The sequence below is a fragment of the Lontra canadensis genome, unplaced genomic scaffold (genome assembly GCF_010015895.1).
Source record: "Lontra canadensis isolate GAN:19392208 unplaced genomic scaffold, GSC_riverotter_1.0 scaffold36, whole genome shotgun sequence".
NCBI classification, from domain to species: domain Eukaryota; kingdom Metazoa; phylum Chordata; class Mammalia; order Carnivora; family Mustelidae; genus Lontra; species Lontra canadensis.
The window spans coordinates 10,216,084-10,236,813 of record NW_022631030.1 but is presented as its reverse complement, the minus strand read 5'-3'; the positions used below and the strand labels follow the sequence as shown (position 1 = coordinate 10,236,813).

Sequence of the window (20,730 nt, the reverse complement as noted above, 5' to 3'; positions counted from 1 at the left end):
ACGGGTAGATATGTGTCCAAGGCGTAGAGCAACGTAGATGAGGAATGAACCATATCTGGAAGGTGGCATGGACATTGTTAATTCTAGTAATTTTATTTGTCATGTTTATTGTCCATTCCCACTAGACTAGATGGGGTACATTTTTGCCTGTGTCACTTATTCCTATTTACATATTTTTAAATTGCTCTCTTGCTAGCTTCTAGAATAGTACCTGGCAAGTAATAAGTATTCCATAAGCGTTTGTCACACAAATGAATGATTTTTGATAGATACTGTAAATCCCTCCAAAAGAATTTACCAATATTTCCACCAGCAGTAGATGATTGTGATTTTTTAAAAAAAGATTTTATTTATTTGACAGAGAGAGAGAGATCACAAGTAGGCAGAGGCAGGCAGAGAGAGAGGAGGAAGCAGGCTCCCCATTGAGCAGAAAGCCCGTCCCAAGACCCTGGGATCATGTCCTGAGCCGAAGGCAGAGTCTTTAACCCACTGAGCCACCCAAGCGCCCTGATGATTGCGATTTCTACCCACATCCTTTACCAGGGCTGGGTTTTGTGAAACCTTTTTTTTTTTTTAAGCCTTAGCTCAATGTGTTATCTCTGCATTAAAAAAAACACAAAAATGAGCCTTCCCTTGATTGCTGTGTGTCTCCAGCAATTCTCCCTATTTTTCTGCTTTTATAGCAAAGCTCTAGAAGGAATTTCCTGTGCTTTCTTTGTTTCCTCTCTTCCCATTCTGTTCTGAACCCACCATCAGGTGCTAGTCCCTCCTCCATTGAAACCATTCTTGTCAGTATCACCTGTGCGTTATGGTGCCTTCAAGCCTTACTGTATTTCTCAGCAGTGTTTCCAGTAGTTGCTCATGCTTTCCTTCTAGAAATAGTTTTTTTCCCCCATTTTTCTCCCTGGACACAACATTCTCCTGGATTTCTTCCTGTTTCATTGGCTACTTCTTCATGGTCTCCCTGGCTTTTACCTTCTCTGCTTCATCTCTGAAGACTGAAGTATCCCAAGGTTCCTGCCTGTTCTCTCCTCTCCTATCATACTTTCCTTAGAGCTTATTTAGTGCTGGGGCTTTCGTGGGTCTGATGTCTGTATTTCCGACATCTCTATTTCCAGCTCTGACTTCACACAGTTCTGGACCCCATTATGCACCTGTCGACTTGATAGTAGTACTCGGATGCCTCATGGGTATCTCAGACTTACCTTCCCAAAACAGAATGGCTGACTAACCTCTTCAGTCCATCTCCCCCTTTCTGGGCTTCCCCATTTCAGTAAACAGAGCTATTGTGGATTCTGTTACACCAAAAACTAAGAGTTATCCTTGACACATCTTTCAATTCTACCCTCTAGCCACGTGTTGAACAAATTCTGTCGGTTCTACCTTTAGAATATATTCTGAGTCCACTTTCCTTACCACCTCCGCAGCTGACTCACAGGTCTGACCCACCATGTGCTCATCTCTCTCCTGAGTGATTACATTACCTCCTACTTGGTCTCCCTCTTCCCTTCCTGCCACAGTTCCATCTAGTCTCACCATAGTGGTCTGTGGGTCTACAAAAAGCACTGAAATGGTATCTGGCACATACGAAACACTATGTAAATGTTTGTTTTTATTTATTTTTTATTTATTATTATTATTTTTTTTACTGTTTCTGTTTTAGGACTGTAAAGGGGGGATGCATTTTGGTGGTGGTGAATTTTAGATGCTTGTACAAATACTAACAAATGCATACAGGCAGCTGAATCAAGTATTCATGTAAAGCGATGGATTCTGTATAATAGGAGATGTTGTCTTAGCGCCTTGGAAGGATGAGCAAAACTTCCGTGAGCTTAGTGTCTAGAGATTAGCGTGAATTGGGAAGATACGGGTCATCGAATGCCTTGTATCTGCCACACTCTCTACAGAGCTTTCAAAGTAAATGGCAGCCATCATGCTCACAGCTGGGACTGTTCAGATACAAGATTTCAGCTGTTTTGGGGGTGTAGATGACCTTTTCCTCCTTTCTTTTTTCTGGACGTCTTTTAGTGAGCCAACGCCGGGAAGTCTGTCCTGCCTGCTTCTGTAATCTGGCGCTATGCATCCAGATCCTTGGCCTTTACAGACACTGTTGTACCTTGTTACTCTCACGGTTCTGTGCCCTTCTGTGAATTCAGGTAAGAGTTGAAGCATGGTAGTGGGTTTTTTTTTTTTTTAATTTTAAACCTTAATTCCAGTAACATATAGTGCTGTATTAATTTCAGGAGAATGATACGGGGATTCCGCCATTCTCTACATGACTCCGTGCTTGGCCACCATACGTGTGCCCTTTAATCCCCAAGAATGGTCATGTCCAAACTCCCAACTATTCCTCTTCTTAATCCTATAAAGAAACAAACTTCAGCTTTACATCCTCACCGGCGATCATAGTTTCCAAAGACATTTCTAAGATTTCTTTGACCCAGCTGAATGATTTAAAAAACGGATTCATTCAGCAATTTCAGGATCTCTTTGTAGTGCTTCTGGGCCTCGACAGGCCTTCCCATTATTTTCCTTAAAATTTTTTCCTCTTGTTGCCTTAAAAACAAGTATCGTCCTATCACGTTCTTTTCAATAAGAGGATATGTTGCAAATGTCTGAATTTGGAAATTGTAACAGGAATAAAATGCTGACTCCACACCACTGAAGAAATTTTAGAATCAGCATGTATTAGGACTCAGCTTGGGGAGAACTTGGTTCTTGGAGAGAACTGTCACTCTCTCACATAACCTTGTCTGAGTTTCTCTCCACTTTTGTTACTGAAAAGCTTAAAAACATAGATTGTTGGGGCGCCTGGATGGCTCAGTGGGTTAAAGCCTCTGCCTTCGGCTCAGGTCATGATCCCAGGGTCCTGGGATCGAGCCCTGCTTCGGGCTCTCTGCTCCGCAGGGAGCCTGCCTCCTCCCCTCTCTGCCTGCTTCTCTGCCTACTTGTGATCTCTGTCTGTCAAATAAATAAATAAAATCTTAAAAAAAAAAGATTAAAAAAAAAAACACAGATTGTTAAATGTGTACATAAGCCTGCACCCAGCATATGGCCCTCAGGCGTTTCTTTTAATTTTAGATTTGTGTACAGATTCCTATAGAAGTCATAAAGAAATACGAGTGATGTTTATTCATTAAGTAATATTTATTATCTCTGTTAAGAATACTGTATGACGGGGCGCCTGGGTGGCTCAGTTGGTTAAGCGACTGCCTTTGGCTCAGGTCATGATCCTGGAGTCCTGGGATCAAGTCCTGCATCAGGCTCCCTGCTCAACAGGGAGTCTGCTTCTCCCTCTCCCAATCCCCCTTCTCATGCTCTCTCTCTCTCTCTCTCTCAAATAAATAAAATCTTTCAAAAAAAAAAAAAAAGAATACTGTATGACTTTTTATAAGCCAAAAAGCTGATCTGCTGGTTTTATTTCTGTTTTTGTTCAACAAACCACCTCAGGAATTTAGTCAAGAGAGGCACTTCCCTCAATCTTCATTTCTGGTGAAATATCCTGTGAAAGTAGGGTTAGCAATTTACTGATTTTTTTTTTCTTTCAAGTAGTTTATCCCCCCAGATTAACAGTATTCTTGTTCCCCCCACCCTTTTGGGTGGGCAGGGGACATCTGTTTTGATACGTGAGAATGCACCCTCTCCCCCAAGCTGCTGAGGAAATGATGTCACATGTAAAACTATTCTAAACACCGAATAAAACTTAAAATTGACACTGTACTTAGCTTTATACCCCCCAAAAAGGATAGACTTTGTATTTCAGCATGACTGGACATTGTTTTATATTAAAGGGAAGTAGTAAGACCGTAGCCATTATTTATAGAATAACTTAGTCTTAAAATCAAATCCTTGCTGAAGTAGGAGAGAATTCTTTTTATTTTGCAAGTTAGCTTCAATTTTTCAGATTCTTAACTTGCATTCCCTAGAAACTACTTCATAAAAAGAGCCATTTGCCATTTCTTCTTACAGAATTCGTATGTTGTCTGATTTATATCAGAAGGTTTCTCACCTCTTCTACCCTAATCACTAAGTCTTAGGTTAACGTGTTGCCCTTTTTTCCTTCCAAAAATGGGTGTATAAAAATGTTCCTAGAACTTTTACAAGCATTAAGAATAGTAACAGGTATTTTGAAATAAGGGCTTGCCTGTAATTACATAGATTGAGATGAAATGTATTCAATATACTCTTCTTTCTCTCTCCCCTTACCTCCTTTCTCTCCCACTCCCCCTGCCCCTTGGCACGTGGGGAATGTTTCCTTATAGGGTTGGCACCTTATTTTATTTCTGAGCCACTGTCCGCCGTCCAGAAACTTGGTGGACCCGTAGTACTACATTGTTCTGCTAAACCTGTGACTGCTCATATCTCATGGTTGCATAATGGAAAAAGACTGGATAGAAACATGGAACAGATTAAGATTCATCAGGGGACTTTGACTATCGTGTCTCTTAATCCCTCCCTTTCGGGTTCCTACCAGTGCGTCGCCAACAATAGCATCGGTGCCATTGTCAGCAGCCCTGCGACAGTATCCACTGCTGGTGAGTTGAATTTTGTCTCTGATATCTATGCTTTTTCCTAGAATTACCGTTAGCACTTGCGTTGTTGAATTGAGGGAATTCCGAGCGTGGGCTGTGGAGTAAATGCATTGGAGTTCTCATCCCAGCCTTGACTCTTGCTGTGTGTTTAACTTGGGGGAAATGTCCTTGAACCTCTGTGAGCCTAACCTCCTGTCTTCATCTATAGCAGGCATGGAAAGAACTTTTCTGTTGTTAGGAAAACAGTTTTCTAATGAGAATTCTGAATTCCTTTGTGAATATTTAAAAGCCCTTAATAGCAACAGCAACAAAAAAGCTGTTGTCTCCTTTGATACTCAGTTGTTTCCTGCAGTCCTTTATCTTTCATATCTAATGGTCTTATTTGTCTTGATTACCGAGTGATTTTAATTTATGTAATTGAAACCAGGCTAAAGAAGCAGGGAAAAAAAAATAATTGACCGTAGCAAAAGGAATGTTGAGTATTGAACTTATGGAAAATCTGTAATGTGGTGGTTTTCTTAGTAGGTTTGAGCCATCTGCCTTTCAAATGGTGATGGCTTCCAGTAATGGAAAATGTCTTTGTAAGGGGACCCCTATTTACAGAACAAATCTGGATTCCCCAGGAGTCGTGAGTTTGTCATAACCGAGAAGAGTAAATGTTTTTGTAGAGCTGTGACCCATGGACTGCTCCAAGACACACACTGGAAAGGCCGAATTCCTAGTGGCAGGCGGCCGAATGCTTTCAGCCTTGGAGATAATAAAGTGGCTCCATCTGTAGCGAACTTTAAGTAGTGAGAGGGATTGAGAGAGAAATGATACACTGCTTGGTTTTTCAATGTCCTAGGTTCGTTCCTGTGAACCATTTTATTGCAGTGTGAGTACCCACAGAATAAAGATGCATAGGGAACGTGAGTTTTGATGAGGGACTGGATTTGAAAAGGGTTTAATCCCAACAGAATGGGAAGGGCTATGCTTTATAGTTCTCCCTGACCTTTTAAAATTAATTAATTAATTTTTAAAAAGATTTTTTTATTTGACAGAGAGAGTATATGTGCACACAAGTAGGCAGAGCATCAGGCAGAGGGAGAGGGAAGAAGCAGGCTCCCTGCTGCTCAGGGAGCTGGATACGGGCCTGATCCCAGGATTCTGGGATCGTGACCTGAGCTGAAGGCAGATGCTTAACCCATGGAGCCACCCAGGTGCCCCTCTCCCTGATGTTTTAAGAGCCGTTTGCTTTTCTTGTAGTCTCCTAGAAGCACTGACCTCTGGAAAAGGTTGCCATGACTTAGCTTGAGCCCTACCCCAGCTACTTTCTGAGATAAAAAAAATAATACCACTCTGTAAAGGGAGATCGGCTGCCACCAATGGCCACGTTGGCAGTTGTGGCTCCTGGTTTTTTAAATTTCCTTTGGGGAAGAGAGTTCAAGTTCGCATTTATTTATTTTTCTACTTATTTCTTTTAGTTCTCGGTGACTTCAGTTCAGCAACAAAGCATGTTATTACAGCAGAAGAAAAGAGTACTGGTTTCATTGGCTGCAAGGTACCAGATAGTAACCCCAAGGCCGAGGTGCGCTATAAAATCCGGGGAAAGTGGCTGAAACATTCCACAGGTGAGACCTGCTACAAAAAAAACTAGTGGCGCCCATAGAATAAAATGTCATTTGCCTGCTGTTGAGCAATGTGTGCTAGGGACTGTGCATACCAAAAAATAATGCATAAACTATATTGATTGTCTCTGTTCTCCAAAGTGGAGACAAGCACAAGTGGCTACAGTATATAAGTAATCACAGCCTCATTCATTCAGGTCTCTACTCACATATTTCTTCTACTGAGAAGACCTCTGTCATGGCCCCCATCTAAAATATTATGCCCTGTTGCTCTCTGTCCCCTTTACTTGGCTTCTTCTTCTTTTTTCTTCCCACAGCATTGTGTTATATGTAGTTTTGTTTGCTTGTGTCTTATTTACCCCTTTCTCTGCCACCCCCATTTCCTGCATTGGAATGTTGGCTGCGTGAGTGTTAGGCTTTTGTCTGCCTTCTTGATGGCTGTGGCATCTGTGACTTGGCCCTCGCTGGCAGGATTTGTTGAGAAAAAATGAAAGCACAGGCATATTTAGAAAAAGAGACAATGACCACAGCTACCACCTTGAGCAGACCTCCACCTACGACACTGGGGATCAGTGCTGTAGGTGGAGGTCTGCTCAAGGTGGTAGTTGTGGTCATTGTCTCTTTTTCTAAATATGCCTGTGCTTTCAGCATTCTTAACAAATGATCTGTTGTCAGATGTTTCTGCTGGGTTTAATTTTTTTTCCTCTAGTACTGTTGACTTCTTTTCCCCCTGCCTTGACTTTCCCTTTCTTTCATTTAATACATTTTTCCTGACTGCTCACTTGCTGCTCTTCTCACGTCTGAATTTAAAGCACAACTATCAACCTTCATTTGTTGTGATTGGTATCTTCTAGAGGCTTAACTGCATTCCCTTCTCTCCTCAGAGAATTACTTAATCCTTCCGTCGGGAAATCTTCAGATTTTGAATGTGTCTTTAGAAGACAAGGGATCATATAAATGTGCAGCTTTTAATCCTGTCACACATGAATTAAAAGTTGAACCCATTGGCCGAAAGCTTCTTGTGAGTCGTAAGTATTTGGGAGAATAATGGTAACTAGGAAGAAGTTACCTCAGAGGCCTTCCTTATAAAACATTGGGAAATCAGAGTTCATCCTCTTTGCTTATTGTAAGAGAATCTTATGAAACATTAAATACATAAATGCATTATGGAATGGTATTGAACATGTTTTTATTTATTTATTTATAAAGATTTTATTAATTTATTTGACAGAGAGAGAGATCATAAGTAGGCAGAGAGGCAGGCAGAGAGAGAGGAGGAAGCAGGTTCCCTGCTGAGCAGAGAGCCCGATGTGGGGCTTGATGCCAGGACCCTGGGATCATGACCTGAGCCAAAGACAGAGGCTTAACCTACTGAGCCACCCAGGCGCCCTTGAACATGTTTTTAAAAGATAATGAATTTTTAGAAGAGAATTTTGGTCAAGATTGACGGAGTAGAAAGCATATGGAGAACTTGACCCTTCACTCAAGTAAAAAGAAATTACAGAGAAAATGTAACTTTATATCCATGGTAATCAAATTGGTGGCTATCTGTGAATTATGAAAAAATATGTATTTTTCTCTTGCAGGTTATGGTAGCTGAACGGGATAGAACCAATAGTCAAAGCACAACAAAGTTGTAGTTTCTGGTCTTGTCAGAAATCTAACATTTTCTCAACCGCTAATTCAGAAATAGCTCTAAAGGGTCACCAAGTGTTCTAATTTTAATTCTCAACTAAAAATGAATTAGCTACAAGTCAGACCTCGTAGCGTAAAGAAGAATAAATGGGAAGGTGGGAAGGCTCTCACACATTTGCTAAGGAAGAGATTGGATGTGAATACTTAATAATAAAAAATCTTTTGTGTTCTTTTTCCAGGCCCTTCTTCAGAGGATTTTCACATTCTGCACCCCACCCTGTCACAGGCATTAGCTGTCCTTTCTCATAGCCCTGTCACGCTGGAGTGTGTGGTGAGTGGGGTCCCAGCTTCTGAAGTACACTGGCTAAAGGATGGTCAGGATGCTGTGCCGGGAAGCAATTGGAGAAGGTTGTATTCTCATCTTGCCACAGACAGCATTGACCCAGCGGACTCTGGAAATTATTCTTGTATAGTGGGAAACAAGTCTGGAGACATACAACTTGTGACTTACATGGTTAATGTACTTGGTAAGATGTTCCTTATTAAACTGGATTTCAAGTCAGGCCGATTTCCTGGCCTAACTGATCCTTGAATGGAAGATCTTTTTTTTTTTTTCCTTAAGATTTTATTTATTTATTTATTTATTTGAGAGAGAGAGAGAGAGAGGGAGAGAGAACAGGAGAAGGAAGAAGATCAGAGGGAGAAGCAGACTCCCTGCGGAGCTGGGAGCCCAGTGCGGGACTCGATCCTGGGACTCCGGGATCATGACCTGAGCTGAAGGCCATCGCTTAACCAACTGAGCCACCCAGGTGCCCTTGAATGGAAGATCTATTTGGGAACTTTCAATGAAACAGGGACTAGCTGGAAACACCTATACCAGTAGTCAGAACAAGCTTCATTTTTTTAAAGGCCTGCTGAGTTTGGCAGAGTTTCACAGCATTTCTTGTGGCACAGAACATTTCACCTGGGCTGCTCGTGAGAACCTCACCCCCAACCTGCTTATGTCATCCAGACCTTGTTCTTCCTTCCTCATGACATGGAGGACAGAGATGGGAATTCAGGGGGATGGAAGATTCTGGGCTGTATCAGTGTGCAGTACCTGGCAGTAGTAACTAAGAGTACTGACTGAAAAATGTCATCTCAAAAAGGAATCTATTTCAGAGCGCCTGGGTGGCTCAGTCGATTAAGCATCCCTTTCAGCTCAGGTTGTGATCCCAGGGTCCTGGGATCGAGTTCCACATCAGGCCCTTGCTCAGCGGGGAGCCTGTTTCTCCCTCTCCCTCTGCCCCTCCCCCTGCTTGTGCTTGCTCTCTCTCTCTCTCAAGTGGATAAATTAAAAACACACACACACAAAAAAAAACCTATTTGATTTTATTTTCCCCTTTGGGATGCTTTCACTGTATCTGGCTCATAAAATTTCCATTATTTCCACCCACATTTATATATATACACTGTATCTCAAAGCTTCTCCTTTCCTTTCTTCCAGCTACCTACCTCATGCCTAGCAGCAAAAAATGTTTTCTGTCATCAAAACAGATTTTCATGCAAGCCAGAAATAGTAGGTAGTAAGTGGTTTCATAGTAAAGACAGTTTTCATAAACTTCTACATGCGTTTCTTTGCAACAATGGCCTGACCGAGGTAACACAGGAAATAAGGAAGGGTATGGCGGGTGAGCTTTAAAGTGCAGTGAAAATCAGGTCTAGATTAATATGCATAATCAAATAATTTGGGCGTATGTTACAAATGTTGGTAAATGATTTGCTTTGTCTAGGTATAAGTGATTTGATGGATCTTAAAGTATCTGTCTAAACTTAAGGCAGGGGGCGCCTGGGTGGCTCAGTGGGTTAAAGCCTCTGCCTTCAGCTTAGGTCATGATCTCAGGGTTCTGGGATCGAGCCCCGCATCGGACTCTGCTTAGCAGGGAGCCTGCTTAAGCACTCCCCTCTCTGCCTGACTCTCTGCCTACTTGTGATCTCTCTCTGCCAAATAAATAAATAACATCTTTAAGAAAAAAAAAAAAAATTAAGGCAGAACTGACCCTGGAAAAAATTTAACTTGCAAATTAGAATTCTTCTGTTTTGGCTCTTATTTAGTGTGAAATCCAGGGAAACTATTTATTTTAAACAAATCACCTGAAACAAAGGCTCAGAGAAGCCCAAGAGGTGTGTGTGTGTGTGTGTGTAAATTAAGTGGGTTGAGAGATCTAGAAAAAGAAACAATGACATATTAGTTACATACGGTTTATCCTATTAGAAGAAAGTTCACATACATTTCTAATTTTTTCTTGATGACCACAGCGGATGGGAGAATGTGAGTGAACAATGAAATTTGGTTTCAACTAGTTACTGGTAGAGGAAAGATTTTCTGTGTCTCATGTGGTAATTTCAGAAGGTACCTCTTAGGGGCTCGAGTTTAATTTATTTGTTTGATTTTCAGAAAATGCTTCAATTTCAAAAGGATTACAGGATCAGACCGTCTCTCTGGGTGCCACAGTACAATTCACTTGTGAGGTTCACGGGAACCCAACTCCTAACCGTACCTGGTTCCATAACGCACAGCCTGTTCGTCCTTCCCCACGACATCTCACTGCGGGAAATGGACTGAGAATCAGCGGTGTGACCCTGGAAGATTCGGGGCTGTATCAGTGTGTAGCAGATAATGGGATTGGATTCATACAGTCTACTGGGAGACTTGAGATCGAAAAAGGTAGGCTTTGGGTCCCGCAATCATAGGGAGTTTTACTTTTACAGATAGGCTTTTGTTTTGGTTGAAAATATAACATTTTTACTAAAAAGGTATAATCCTATTACCATAACAAAACTAATGCCTATTTCCCACGTTCCTTTCTAGTTCCATGATGAAGCAATATTATTTGATCATCCTCACTGGAAAAAAAGTTTTTCCAGCTTTTTTTAAACAATTTCTACCTAGTTTAAGAGGCATGTGGTAAAAATCTCTCATTCTTGTTCCCCAGCCAACCATATTGCTTTTAGAACTAACTAGTTTTATCAGTTTTTCTTTCTTTTTTTAAAGATTTTATTTATTTATTTGACAGACAGAGATCACAAGTAGGCAGAGAGTCAGGCAGAGAGAGAGGAGGAAGCAGGCTCCCTGCTGAGCAGAGAGCCCGATGCCAGGCTCCATCCCAGAACCCCGGGATCATGACCTGAGCCAAAGGCAAAGGCTTTAACCCACTGAGGCACCCAGGCGCCCCGTTTTATCAGTTTCATGAATATTCTTATATGTGCATTTACGATCACTCACACATAACATGTCTGTGTGTATTTTAATAACATCTGTTTGTTTTTTCCCCTAAACGGTGGTGTATTCTTCACCTTGAAGTTTTCACTTAACGTATCTTGGATATCTTCCCGTATTAAAGAGTGTTTCATTCCTTTTTGAAATTGCTGCTTATTAGTATATCATGATATAGTTGTAATGATTTGGCTAGTACCTTATTGATGGCTGTTTGTAATCTTTTGCCATTTTAAGGAGTTAAACAGTGAATGTCCCTCTGCGTAGATTATTTTACACAGGTGTGAATATCTGTACAATAAGTTCTAGAAATGAACTTGCTGAATAAAAGCAGGTATGTGTTGGTAATGTGGGTAGATATCACTGAGTTGCTCTGCAAAATTGTTACTGGTTGGGGCACCTGGGTGGCTCAGGGGGTTAAGCCTCTGCCTTCTGCTCAGGTCATGATCTCAGGGTCCTGGGATCGAGCCCCGCATTGGGCTCTCTGCTCAGCGGGAGCCTGCTTCCCCCTCTCTCTTTGCCTACTGCTCTGCCTACTTGTGATTTCTCTCTCTGTCAAATAAATAAATAAAATCTTTAAAAAAAAGTTATTACTGGTCTTTATACTCTTACCGTCCAGCAACGTGTAACTGCCTGTCTCCTCCTATCCTCACCAAGGCAGGGTGTTATTTGTTTTTTAAATCTTTGCCAGTCTGCTAGGTTAAAAAAAGTACCTTTGGATCTATGTTTCTTCTATTATGGTGAATTGGGCTTCTTTTCACGGGTATGAGTCATTTGAATTTGCTTTCCCATGTATTGACTTTTCATTGTCTTTTGTCCATTTTAAAAATTAGATTGTTGGTCTTCTTTCTTGTGGACTGGTAGTTCTTTATATATTAGGGAAATCAATCTTTTGTCTATGAGTTATAACTGTTTCCAGTGTCAAACAGTCAGTGTCATGCAGGCCAATTCTCTGATCTTCGTGCAATTATTTTAGAAGTTAATAGTAAATAATTTTTAATTGGCATTTATTTGGAAATGTAAAATTATACTCCTCAATAGTGGAGTTAAAAAAAATCCTTATAATGGAAATTTAATATACTTTGGTAATGAAAATGCCACAGATGGAATCATGTAGGATATAGCAAAAATGGAACTTGGCAGGAAATGTGTGCCCTTTAATGCTTATAAAGAAAAGTTTTTTTCATAAGAAAACTGGTAGGACTGAAAATTAGTGAGCTTAAGTGAAATAACAGAAGAGATTTAAAGCAGAGGAAAAGAGATAATAAAGATAGGAGCAGAAATCAGTCGAACAGAAAATGAAGATAAAGGAGAGAGGATCCGTAAAGAAAAAGTTGGTTCTTTGTAAAATCTAATGGCTAAATCTTTGGCAAAATACGAATAAACAATAACAGGAACAAAAAGTAAAAGCCTTATAGAGACTAAAAGTAAGAATGTGATGAACTTTGTGCCAATAACTTACAAATATAGGCAGAAATGGACAAATTCTTAGGAAAAATACAGCTTAGTAAGGCTGTGACTTAAAAGGAATTAAAAAGCCTGAATAGTTCGGTACTGTCAGGAGGAAACTGATTAGGAGTTTAAAATCTTCCCACAGAGAAAACACCTGGGTTTGTGGAGAGTTCTACTAAGCTTTTAAGTAACGGGCCATTCCAAATATTACACAAACCCTTCCAGAGAAAAGTAGAAAATGGGAACTCTCCAGTCAGTATGATTTTGATTTTAAAAATCATAAAGGAATGGCATAAGAAAGGAAGATCAAAGGTCAGTCTCATTTATAACACAGATGCAGAAATCCTATGTAAAATATTAGCAAGCCATCCATATATAAGAAAAGGAAATCTATCTTGTTTAAGGAGTTATCCCAGGAATCTGTCAGAAAATTTAAAGTGTCACTCATCCTTTTGATTGAATAAAAAAGGAAAATAATATGATTATATCAACAGAGGCAGAAAAATTTGACATATTTCAGTATCCCTGTTACATGCTCTTAGAAGAATAGAAGTAGAAGGGAATTTTCTTAATTTGACAAAAGTATCTAACAGAAACTTACCAGAAACATCCCTTTTAGTGGTGAAATATTGGAAACATTCTCTTTAAAATCTCTTGTGTTTATCATCATACTGGAGATTCTAACCACAGAAGGACAAGAAAAATAAGCTATCTAAGGATAAGAAAGAAAGAAACCAAATCATTATTAATTTATAACTGCCGTGATTGCCAACATAGAGAATTCTCAATTTGCTTGCAAATTATTAGAAATAATAGAAGCATTTAGCAGGGTGGCTGGTGGGAGACCAACAAGCAAGAATCAGTGTCTTTCTATATGCCAGTGTATTAGGTTTCTCCAGAGAAACAAAACCAATAGACTATATAAGATATAAAAAAGAGGTGATTTATTATAGGAATTGGCTCACATGGTTATGGAACTGGAGAAGGAGGAAAGCCAGTAGTGTGATGTGTTTGTGGGGAGGAGGAGAAGCTGATGGTGTGAGTCCTGACCGAAGTCCGAAGGCTGGAGAAACAGAAGGGCTGATGTCTGGTGTCCGAGGGCAGGAGAAGGTGGATCAGTTTTAGCAGAGAGAAAATTCACCTTTCCTCTGCATTTTCATTCTACAGGGCACTCAGCAGACTGGACGGTGCCCACCCATGATGGGCAGTGCCATCTGCTGTACTCTGTTCACCAGCTCTCATGCTGATCTCTTCCAGAAGCACCATTGCAGACACACCCAGTTATCTGGACATCCCTTAGCCCAATCCAGTTGACACGTAAAATTAATCATTATAAGCAGCAACAAACAGAAAATATAATTTCAAAGTCACCTTTCAGTATTAGCAACATTAAAAAGACCCAGGTAACTTAGAAAGGTAGACCAGTTGGTGGATAACCCAAATTCAGTATTAGACAGCTGTCAGGTCATTTCAAAACCTCTTCTGTAGATTCGTGCAATTTCAATTAAAATCCTATCAGAATATTTTGAGAATCTTGACAAACTGATTCTGAAATTTATATGGATGAGCAAAGGCCCAAGAATAGCTAAGACATAGGAAAAGAAGAAGAAAAAGAACATGGGGGACTTGTTTTTACAGATATTAATATACAAAAATCTGTGGCAATTAAAATATATCGCAGTGGTGCAGGAACAGATAGACTCTTAGAATGAGACAGAGACCACCAAAGAGACATTTGCACGTAAGGACTTGACTTAGGTCATGTTGCTGTTGACCAAGAGGAGGCTATCCATTTCAAGTTTTGATGAGGGATAACTGGTTGTCAAAATGAAGAAAAATTAAATACCTAAGTCATAATGTATACAAAGACAAATTCCTAGTGGATTAAAGTCCCATCTATGAAAGGAATGATGACAAAAAAAGAAAATAAATTTATTTATTTATATAGAGAGTGTGAGTGGGATTGGGGGAGGGGCAGCAAAAGAGTGAGAGACAGAATCCCAAGCCGACTCCCTCCTGAGCACGGGGCCCCCGATGCGGGCTTTGATCTCACAACCCTGAGGTCATGACCTGAGCCAAAATCAAGAGTCAGATGCTTAATCGACTGAGCCATCCTGGCACCCTGAGATGGCAGAATTTTTGAAGAAAATACAGGAGAGTGTCTATCTGATTGGGTTTCAAAACTTAAGACACTTTGAGCTAATTTTTTAAAAAAGATTGATGCAACTCCATTGAAGTTAGAACATCTTTGTTATTAAAGGATACCACTAAAAATGGAAAGAAAAACAATACACCGTGAGAAGCTACTAGTAACATATCTGGAATTTCTGAAGAACTCTGAACCATGACAAAAGAGATAAAAAATATGTACAAAAGTCATTTCACAAGGGAGGGAAAATATCGGTGACACAGGTGAAAAGATGTTCAACTTCATTAGTACTCAGGGAGATGTAGGTTATGTCCAGTGAGGCAAGCTGTTACACTGACTAGATTGGCAAAAATTCAGAAATGTGGGGCGCTTGGGTGGCTCAGTGGGTTAAGCCTCTGCCTTCGGCTCTGGTCATGATCTCAGGGTCCTGGGATCGAGCCCCGCATCAGGCTCTCTGCTCAGCAGGGAGCCTGCTTCCCTCTCTCTCTCTGCCTACTGTTCTGCCTACTTGTGATCTCTCTGTCAAATAAATAAAATCTTAAAAAAAAAATTTCAGAAATATATTTATACCAACTGATGGTTTTGTCAAATGTAGGAAGTAGGGCTGGAAGAAAAAAAGGCTGCGCTGGAGAAAATGCCATTTGTAATTAATATTCCATTGTAGGTGCACTTAAAAATAGCTCCAGGGGTGTCTGAGTGGCACAGTCGGTTAAGCACCCGAACTCTTGGTTTCAGCTCAGGTTGTCATTTCGTGGGACATGAGATCGAGCCCCACATCGGGCTCTGTGTTCAGCCCGGAGTCTGCTTGAGTTTCTCTTCCCCTCTCCCTCTGCTTCTCCCTCTTGCTCTCTCTCTCTCTAGAATAAATAAATCAATCTTAAAAAAAAAATATCCAGAGAATGAATACCTACCTAGGACCACAAGGAAAGAGTTGGTGTCACCGTCGTTTGGGAAAAAAGTGTTGTTCATGTATATGGTAAGAAATACGTTCATCAACTTTTACACAGAACTGGTTTCTCTCCCAGGATTTTTGTAATCAGATATCCTCCCTCCCCTGACCCAGGAATTAACTACGTTTTTGTGAAGGAGTATTATTCTGTTTTATGCTCCTTTGCACTGTTTTCATGTTTAAAGCCTGAGGTTTTGGTTTTGCCTGTTCTGTACTTAGAGTGGTCAGATGTGTATGGGTTACATGTTGGAAAGCTCACAACACATTCCTTTATATACATTCCTTTTTTCCTATAAGACAGCAAGTCTAAGAAGGAGATGTCTAGGAGCCTACAATGAAGAATTCTACTTTTTTAAAAAATGTTTTTATTTGAGAGAGAAAAGCACAATCGGGGGAAGCGGCAGAGAGAGAGGGAGAAGCAGGCAACCCACTGAGCAGGGAGCCCGATGCGGGGACTCGATCCTAGCACCCTGGGATTGTGACCTGAACTGGAGGCAGATGCTTAACCTGAGCCACCCAGGTGCCCCAAGAATTCTACTTTTTTATGGGCAGTTTTACTTGCTAAATTTGAGAAGGGAACTAAAAAGCAGCGAGTTATCTTTGTTTTAATTTTTACTATCATTACTGTATCACTCTTTGCATGTGACTGTGCAGAAACTGTTATCTCTGTGAATGAATATGTTCTCCATACTGTTCTGCGTGTAAAACACTGCTTAGAGAATTGTTAACTCGATTTACTTTGGTGATCATTTCACAAAGCATATATATGTGTCGAATCATGATGCTGTGCACCTGCAACTAATGTTATATGTTGATTATAACATTAATGTTGATTTAACATTCAGTTAAAAAAACATTGTTGAAGAAACACATGTATAAAGATGCATTGAAGACTGCTACTTGGGCACAACATTGAGAACATTTATGCAGTAAGATGAGTTAATTTTTTTTTTGCATTGTAGATACAATGATTTTTTTTTTTTTTTTTGACAGAGAGAGAGATCATAGGTAGGCAGAGAGAGGAGGAAGCAGGCTCCCCAATGAGCAGAGAGCCTGATATGGGGCTCGATCCCAGGTGCCCCAATACAATGATGTTCTTACTTTGTGTGTGTGTGAATTACTTTTTTAACAGGCAGCGGATTCAAGCCAGTTATAATTACATCACCAGCCAGTGTGCAGGTGGTAGACGGAGACTTTGTTACTTTGTCCTGCAACGCCACTGGAATGCCGGTCCCGGTCATGCGTTGGTACGACAGGCATGGGTTGATAACCAGCCATCCGTCTCAAGTGCTTAGATCCAAATCCCGGAAATCACACTTACGACCTGGGGGCTTTGACCTGGAGCCGATCTACTTCATCATGTCCCGGGCTGGCGCGAGCTCCCTGTACATTCAGGCTGTCACCCAGGAGCATGCTGGGAAATACACCTGCGAAGCTACCAACGAACATGGCAGCGCACGGTCAGAGGCGGTCCTCTCAGTGGGTGAGTGGCCTTTCTTATTCTTTTTCTCAGATGGTAGGCGATAAAGTGCTTTGAAGCATATTATTCTCATGAGTCCAGCAATCGTCCTCCCCGCCCCCACCACCTAGATAGTGAAATACAGAACTGTAGTTTTTGGTATTTGGTCTTCACATGAACCGATGAACCTTAATCTCCCTTTCTGATCTTTCTTGTTAGGGCTGTGGTTGTCCTGTGGACAGCTCTCCTTTGGGAGCAAGCCCTAGTTATGACCTCTTTGTGTGATTAATGCTTTTGGTTTTCTAAGCTACTGAAAATGGTCATTGCAGACATTTTTTTCAAGGGAGCCCTTGGTAAGTACAGTATCCAGAGTCTCGAGCACTGAGAAAGTGGAATCGTGGTCCTATCAAACAGTACCTCTTACTCAGAGTTACCTTTCTAATGGAATGTATAACATTTATTCTTTTTTAAAAAAAATTAACATATAGTGTATTATTTGTTTCAGGGGTACAGGTCTGTGATTCATCAGTCTTACACAATTCACAACTCTCACCATAGTACAGACCCACCCCAATGTCTACCATCCGAGCCACCTGATCCCTCCCATCCCCCTCCCCTCCAGCAACCCTCAGTCTGTTTCCTGAGATTAAGAGTCTCTTATGGTTTGTATCCCTCTCTGGTTTCGTCTTTCACTTTTTCCTCTCTTCCACTATGATCCTCTGTCTTGTTTCTCAAATTCCTCATTATCAGTGAGATCATATGATAACTGTCTTTCTCTGATTGACTTATTTTGCTTGGCATGATACCCTCTTGTTCCATCCACATCCTTGCAAATGGCAAGATTTCGGGTTTTGTTTTTGTTTTTGTTTTTATGGCTGCGTATATAACATTCATTCTTGATCTTCTGCTGATTTTTGGTGAGGATGTCTTAAAGGCTTTTTACAGTTTTTGAGGAATTAGTGTATAGAGTATCAATATTATTAAGGTTAATTCAAATCCAAACCTTCTGTCAGTGAGTACTTAGAACAGCCTTCTCCCGCAGGTGGTCAGTGGAGTGGAGACTGTCCCCTTACTTATCATGAAAGGGGCAGAGTACTGCCCTTAGTTTTGGAGCTGAGGGCCCTGCCGTGGGCTGCTGCTTTAGAGAGCTTCATGTGGCCTTCTTCTGCCTGGGCCCTCAGATCCCACATGTCAAAGAGTCCACGGGGTCAAGGGGTTGTGCTTACCCAGAGCCTGGCACCCATGTTCCTCCCTGCGTACAGCAGGACAGGGCTCTGGAATTCCTTGCTTTCATTAGTTCACAGTCTGGTTCCACACAGCTCTCTCTCCATGGCCTGTCCTCCAGAGTGCAGGCCACACCACCAGTGGCCGGGACCGTTAAGCCAGGAGAGTGGACAGGGCGGCAGTCTTTTGCACAGGAGTGAAGGCGAAGTAGACAGAGGTTGGATGTGTACACATGTATTTCCATCCACATGCACATGGGGAGCCTCTAGTTCCAGATGAAGCTGGAGGTGGGGAGAAATGGGGAAGGCCAGGGACTTCTATTATCCTCTTGTGCCCCTCTGTGCGTGCCAGAGGTGGAGGTGATGGGGGGGGTTAAGCCTGTACGCTGGGTTAGTTAGCTTCCTGGCTGTGCCACTTAGGACCTTTGAGACCTGGGACAAACCCTTGAACTCCTTTCTGCTTATTTCCTCATCTGCGTAACAGACATAGCAAAGGCCGTCCCCATCAAGTAGACATGAGAATTGAAGGAAATTGTACGTGCGAAGTGTTTAGAATGGTGTCTGGCAGTAGAAAACCTTCAAGTGCTAAGTATTAGGTTATAATTATTGCTATCTAATGAATAGTACATGGTAATTACCCCAGGTAGTGGTTAGGAGTAGAAGGAATAGTTACTGATTTAGTCATCTTAAGAATCTTCAAAGCAGGGCGCCTGGGTGGCTCAGTTGGTTGGACGACTGCCTTCGGCTCAGGTCATGATCCCGGAGTCCCGGGATCGAGTCCCGCATCGGGCTCCCAGCTCCATGGGGAGTCCGTTTCTCCCTCTGACCTCATCCTCGCTCATGCTCTCTCTCACTGCCTCTCTCTCAAATAAATAAATAAAATCTTTAAAAAAAAAAAAAAAGAATCTTCAAAGAAGGTGGTTGAGTGTTGCATAAAGGTATACATTTATAAAAATGTGTGTGTGTATGGATGCAGGTGTGTGTGTACATATCTGTTCTGCTAAGCAAAAATAAGAGTGACTCTACTCAAAATTGTTAGCTCTAAGACAGGTGTAGCCCAGGCATTGCTTGTATGGAGTGATTGTGTCATGTAAATACAGGGTAGCAGGAGGCGTAGACGGGATAGTCGTAGCTGATGGAACTAGATAGTTTGTCTAACTGCCTCGCTTTAAATATGAAAGATCTGAATCCCTTAGAAGATGCATAAGCTAACTTGTTTAGGCTAGAACTTTCTAGAGCTTTAAGATCTCCCCCCCCACTCCTGAGGATTTTAAGTCTTGATAAATGCCCTTATCATGTATAGTAAGTCACCCCATCACTGATATCCTACCTAAGTGGCCCTTGCATTTCCTTTTTTGCGTGCTCTGTAGTTCTTAAGATCCAGGTGAGTTCATCAAAGCACACAATATAGAACAACCCACTTCTCTTTACAGGAGTCTGAGCCTTATCAAATTCTAACATACTGAGAGCTTATTTACTTTGTTTTTTTTTTTTTTGTGAAGAGGGGAGTAAGCAAGGTCAAAGAGATGACTACCCCTTCTCCCCCTTTTCTCTTAGCAGAGACCTTGGGTTTTGAGGTGTTGGGTGTACAAATATTTATAGAGTGGGTTGTAACTCTCAGAACTACAGTGGGAGTTGGCCTGGGACAGTCCGGGGAGGGTGGCTGGCGTGAGTGGTCACAGTGGGAAGGGCTTTGACAGATTTGGTTATATTCCTTGTTTAATTAGTTTCAGTTCAGAGTCATTAAATTCATTGCCATTAAAAGCAGTGTTTTTATTAGTATCTTTTCCAATTCAAAAAATGTCCTACCTTTAAAAAAGATGTCTCATCTGACCATTTCACAGTTTTCTTTTTTTTTTTTAAGATTTTATTTATTTATTTGAGAGAGTGTGTGTGAGAGAGAGAGATTACAAGCAGTGGAGAGGGGGTAGAGGAGAAGCAGATTTCCTGCTGAGCAGGGAACCCAACACGGGACTCGATCCCAGGACCCTGGGATCACGACCTGAGCCGCAGGCAGATGCTTAATGGACTGAGCCACCTGGGTGCCCTCACAGAGTTGTTTTGAAGATAAGTTGAAGTAACGTATGTGAAAAAACTTTTGAAAGTAGCATTGAGCCCTTATAAATTGTGTCTAGTAGTTCATGAGTATTCAAGTTATATTATTGGAAATAGTAGAGGGGAAGGAATTGGATCTCCTTCTTAATAAAAGCTACATAAAGTCTCACTGCATCCTAAAGAGCAGAAGTGGAATTTTGACTTTCATACGGTTAGACCCCGGCTGGAGCACAAGTTTGTCTCCTGCCTCTGGATCAGTTGAGGCCTGTGGTCTTTAAACTCTTGTCCAGCCGAATACCATTTCCCAGTGGTAACCAGCCCAGGGGATCCATGAAACTGCTAATGATTAAAAGGTCATTCTGCTACAAGAGCATGGAGATTCCTCAAAAAGTGGAAAATAGAGCTACCCTATG

At 41.3% G+C, this 20,730-nt stretch overlaps 1 protein-coding gene across 2 annotated transcripts in view; it reads left to right on the top strand.

The window, feature by feature from the left end:
- The window catches only part of CDON (cell adhesion associated, oncogene regulated), a 95,745-nt gene that overhangs the window by 32,367 nt on the left and 42,648 nt on the right, over positions 1–20,730 (top strand). For both annotated transcript variants that reach the window (XM_032868867.1, XM_032868868.1), the window contains exons 2-8: positions 2,029–2,156; positions 4,263–4,535; positions 5,996–6,142; positions 7,024–7,167; positions 8,014–8,301; positions 10,212–10,481; positions 16,713–17,063. In XM_032868867.1, coding sequence (XP_032724758.1) covers positions 2,078–2,156; positions 4,263–4,535; positions 5,996–6,142; positions 7,024–7,167; positions 8,014–8,301; positions 10,212–10,481; positions 16,713–17,063 — 1,552 coding nt within the window. In that variant the 5' untranslated portion in view covers positions 2,029–2,077. The remainder of the gene's footprint in view (positions 1–2,028; positions 2,157–4,262; positions 4,536–5,995; positions 6,143–7,023; positions 7,168–8,013; positions 8,302–10,211; positions 10,482–16,712; positions 17,064–20,730) is intronic.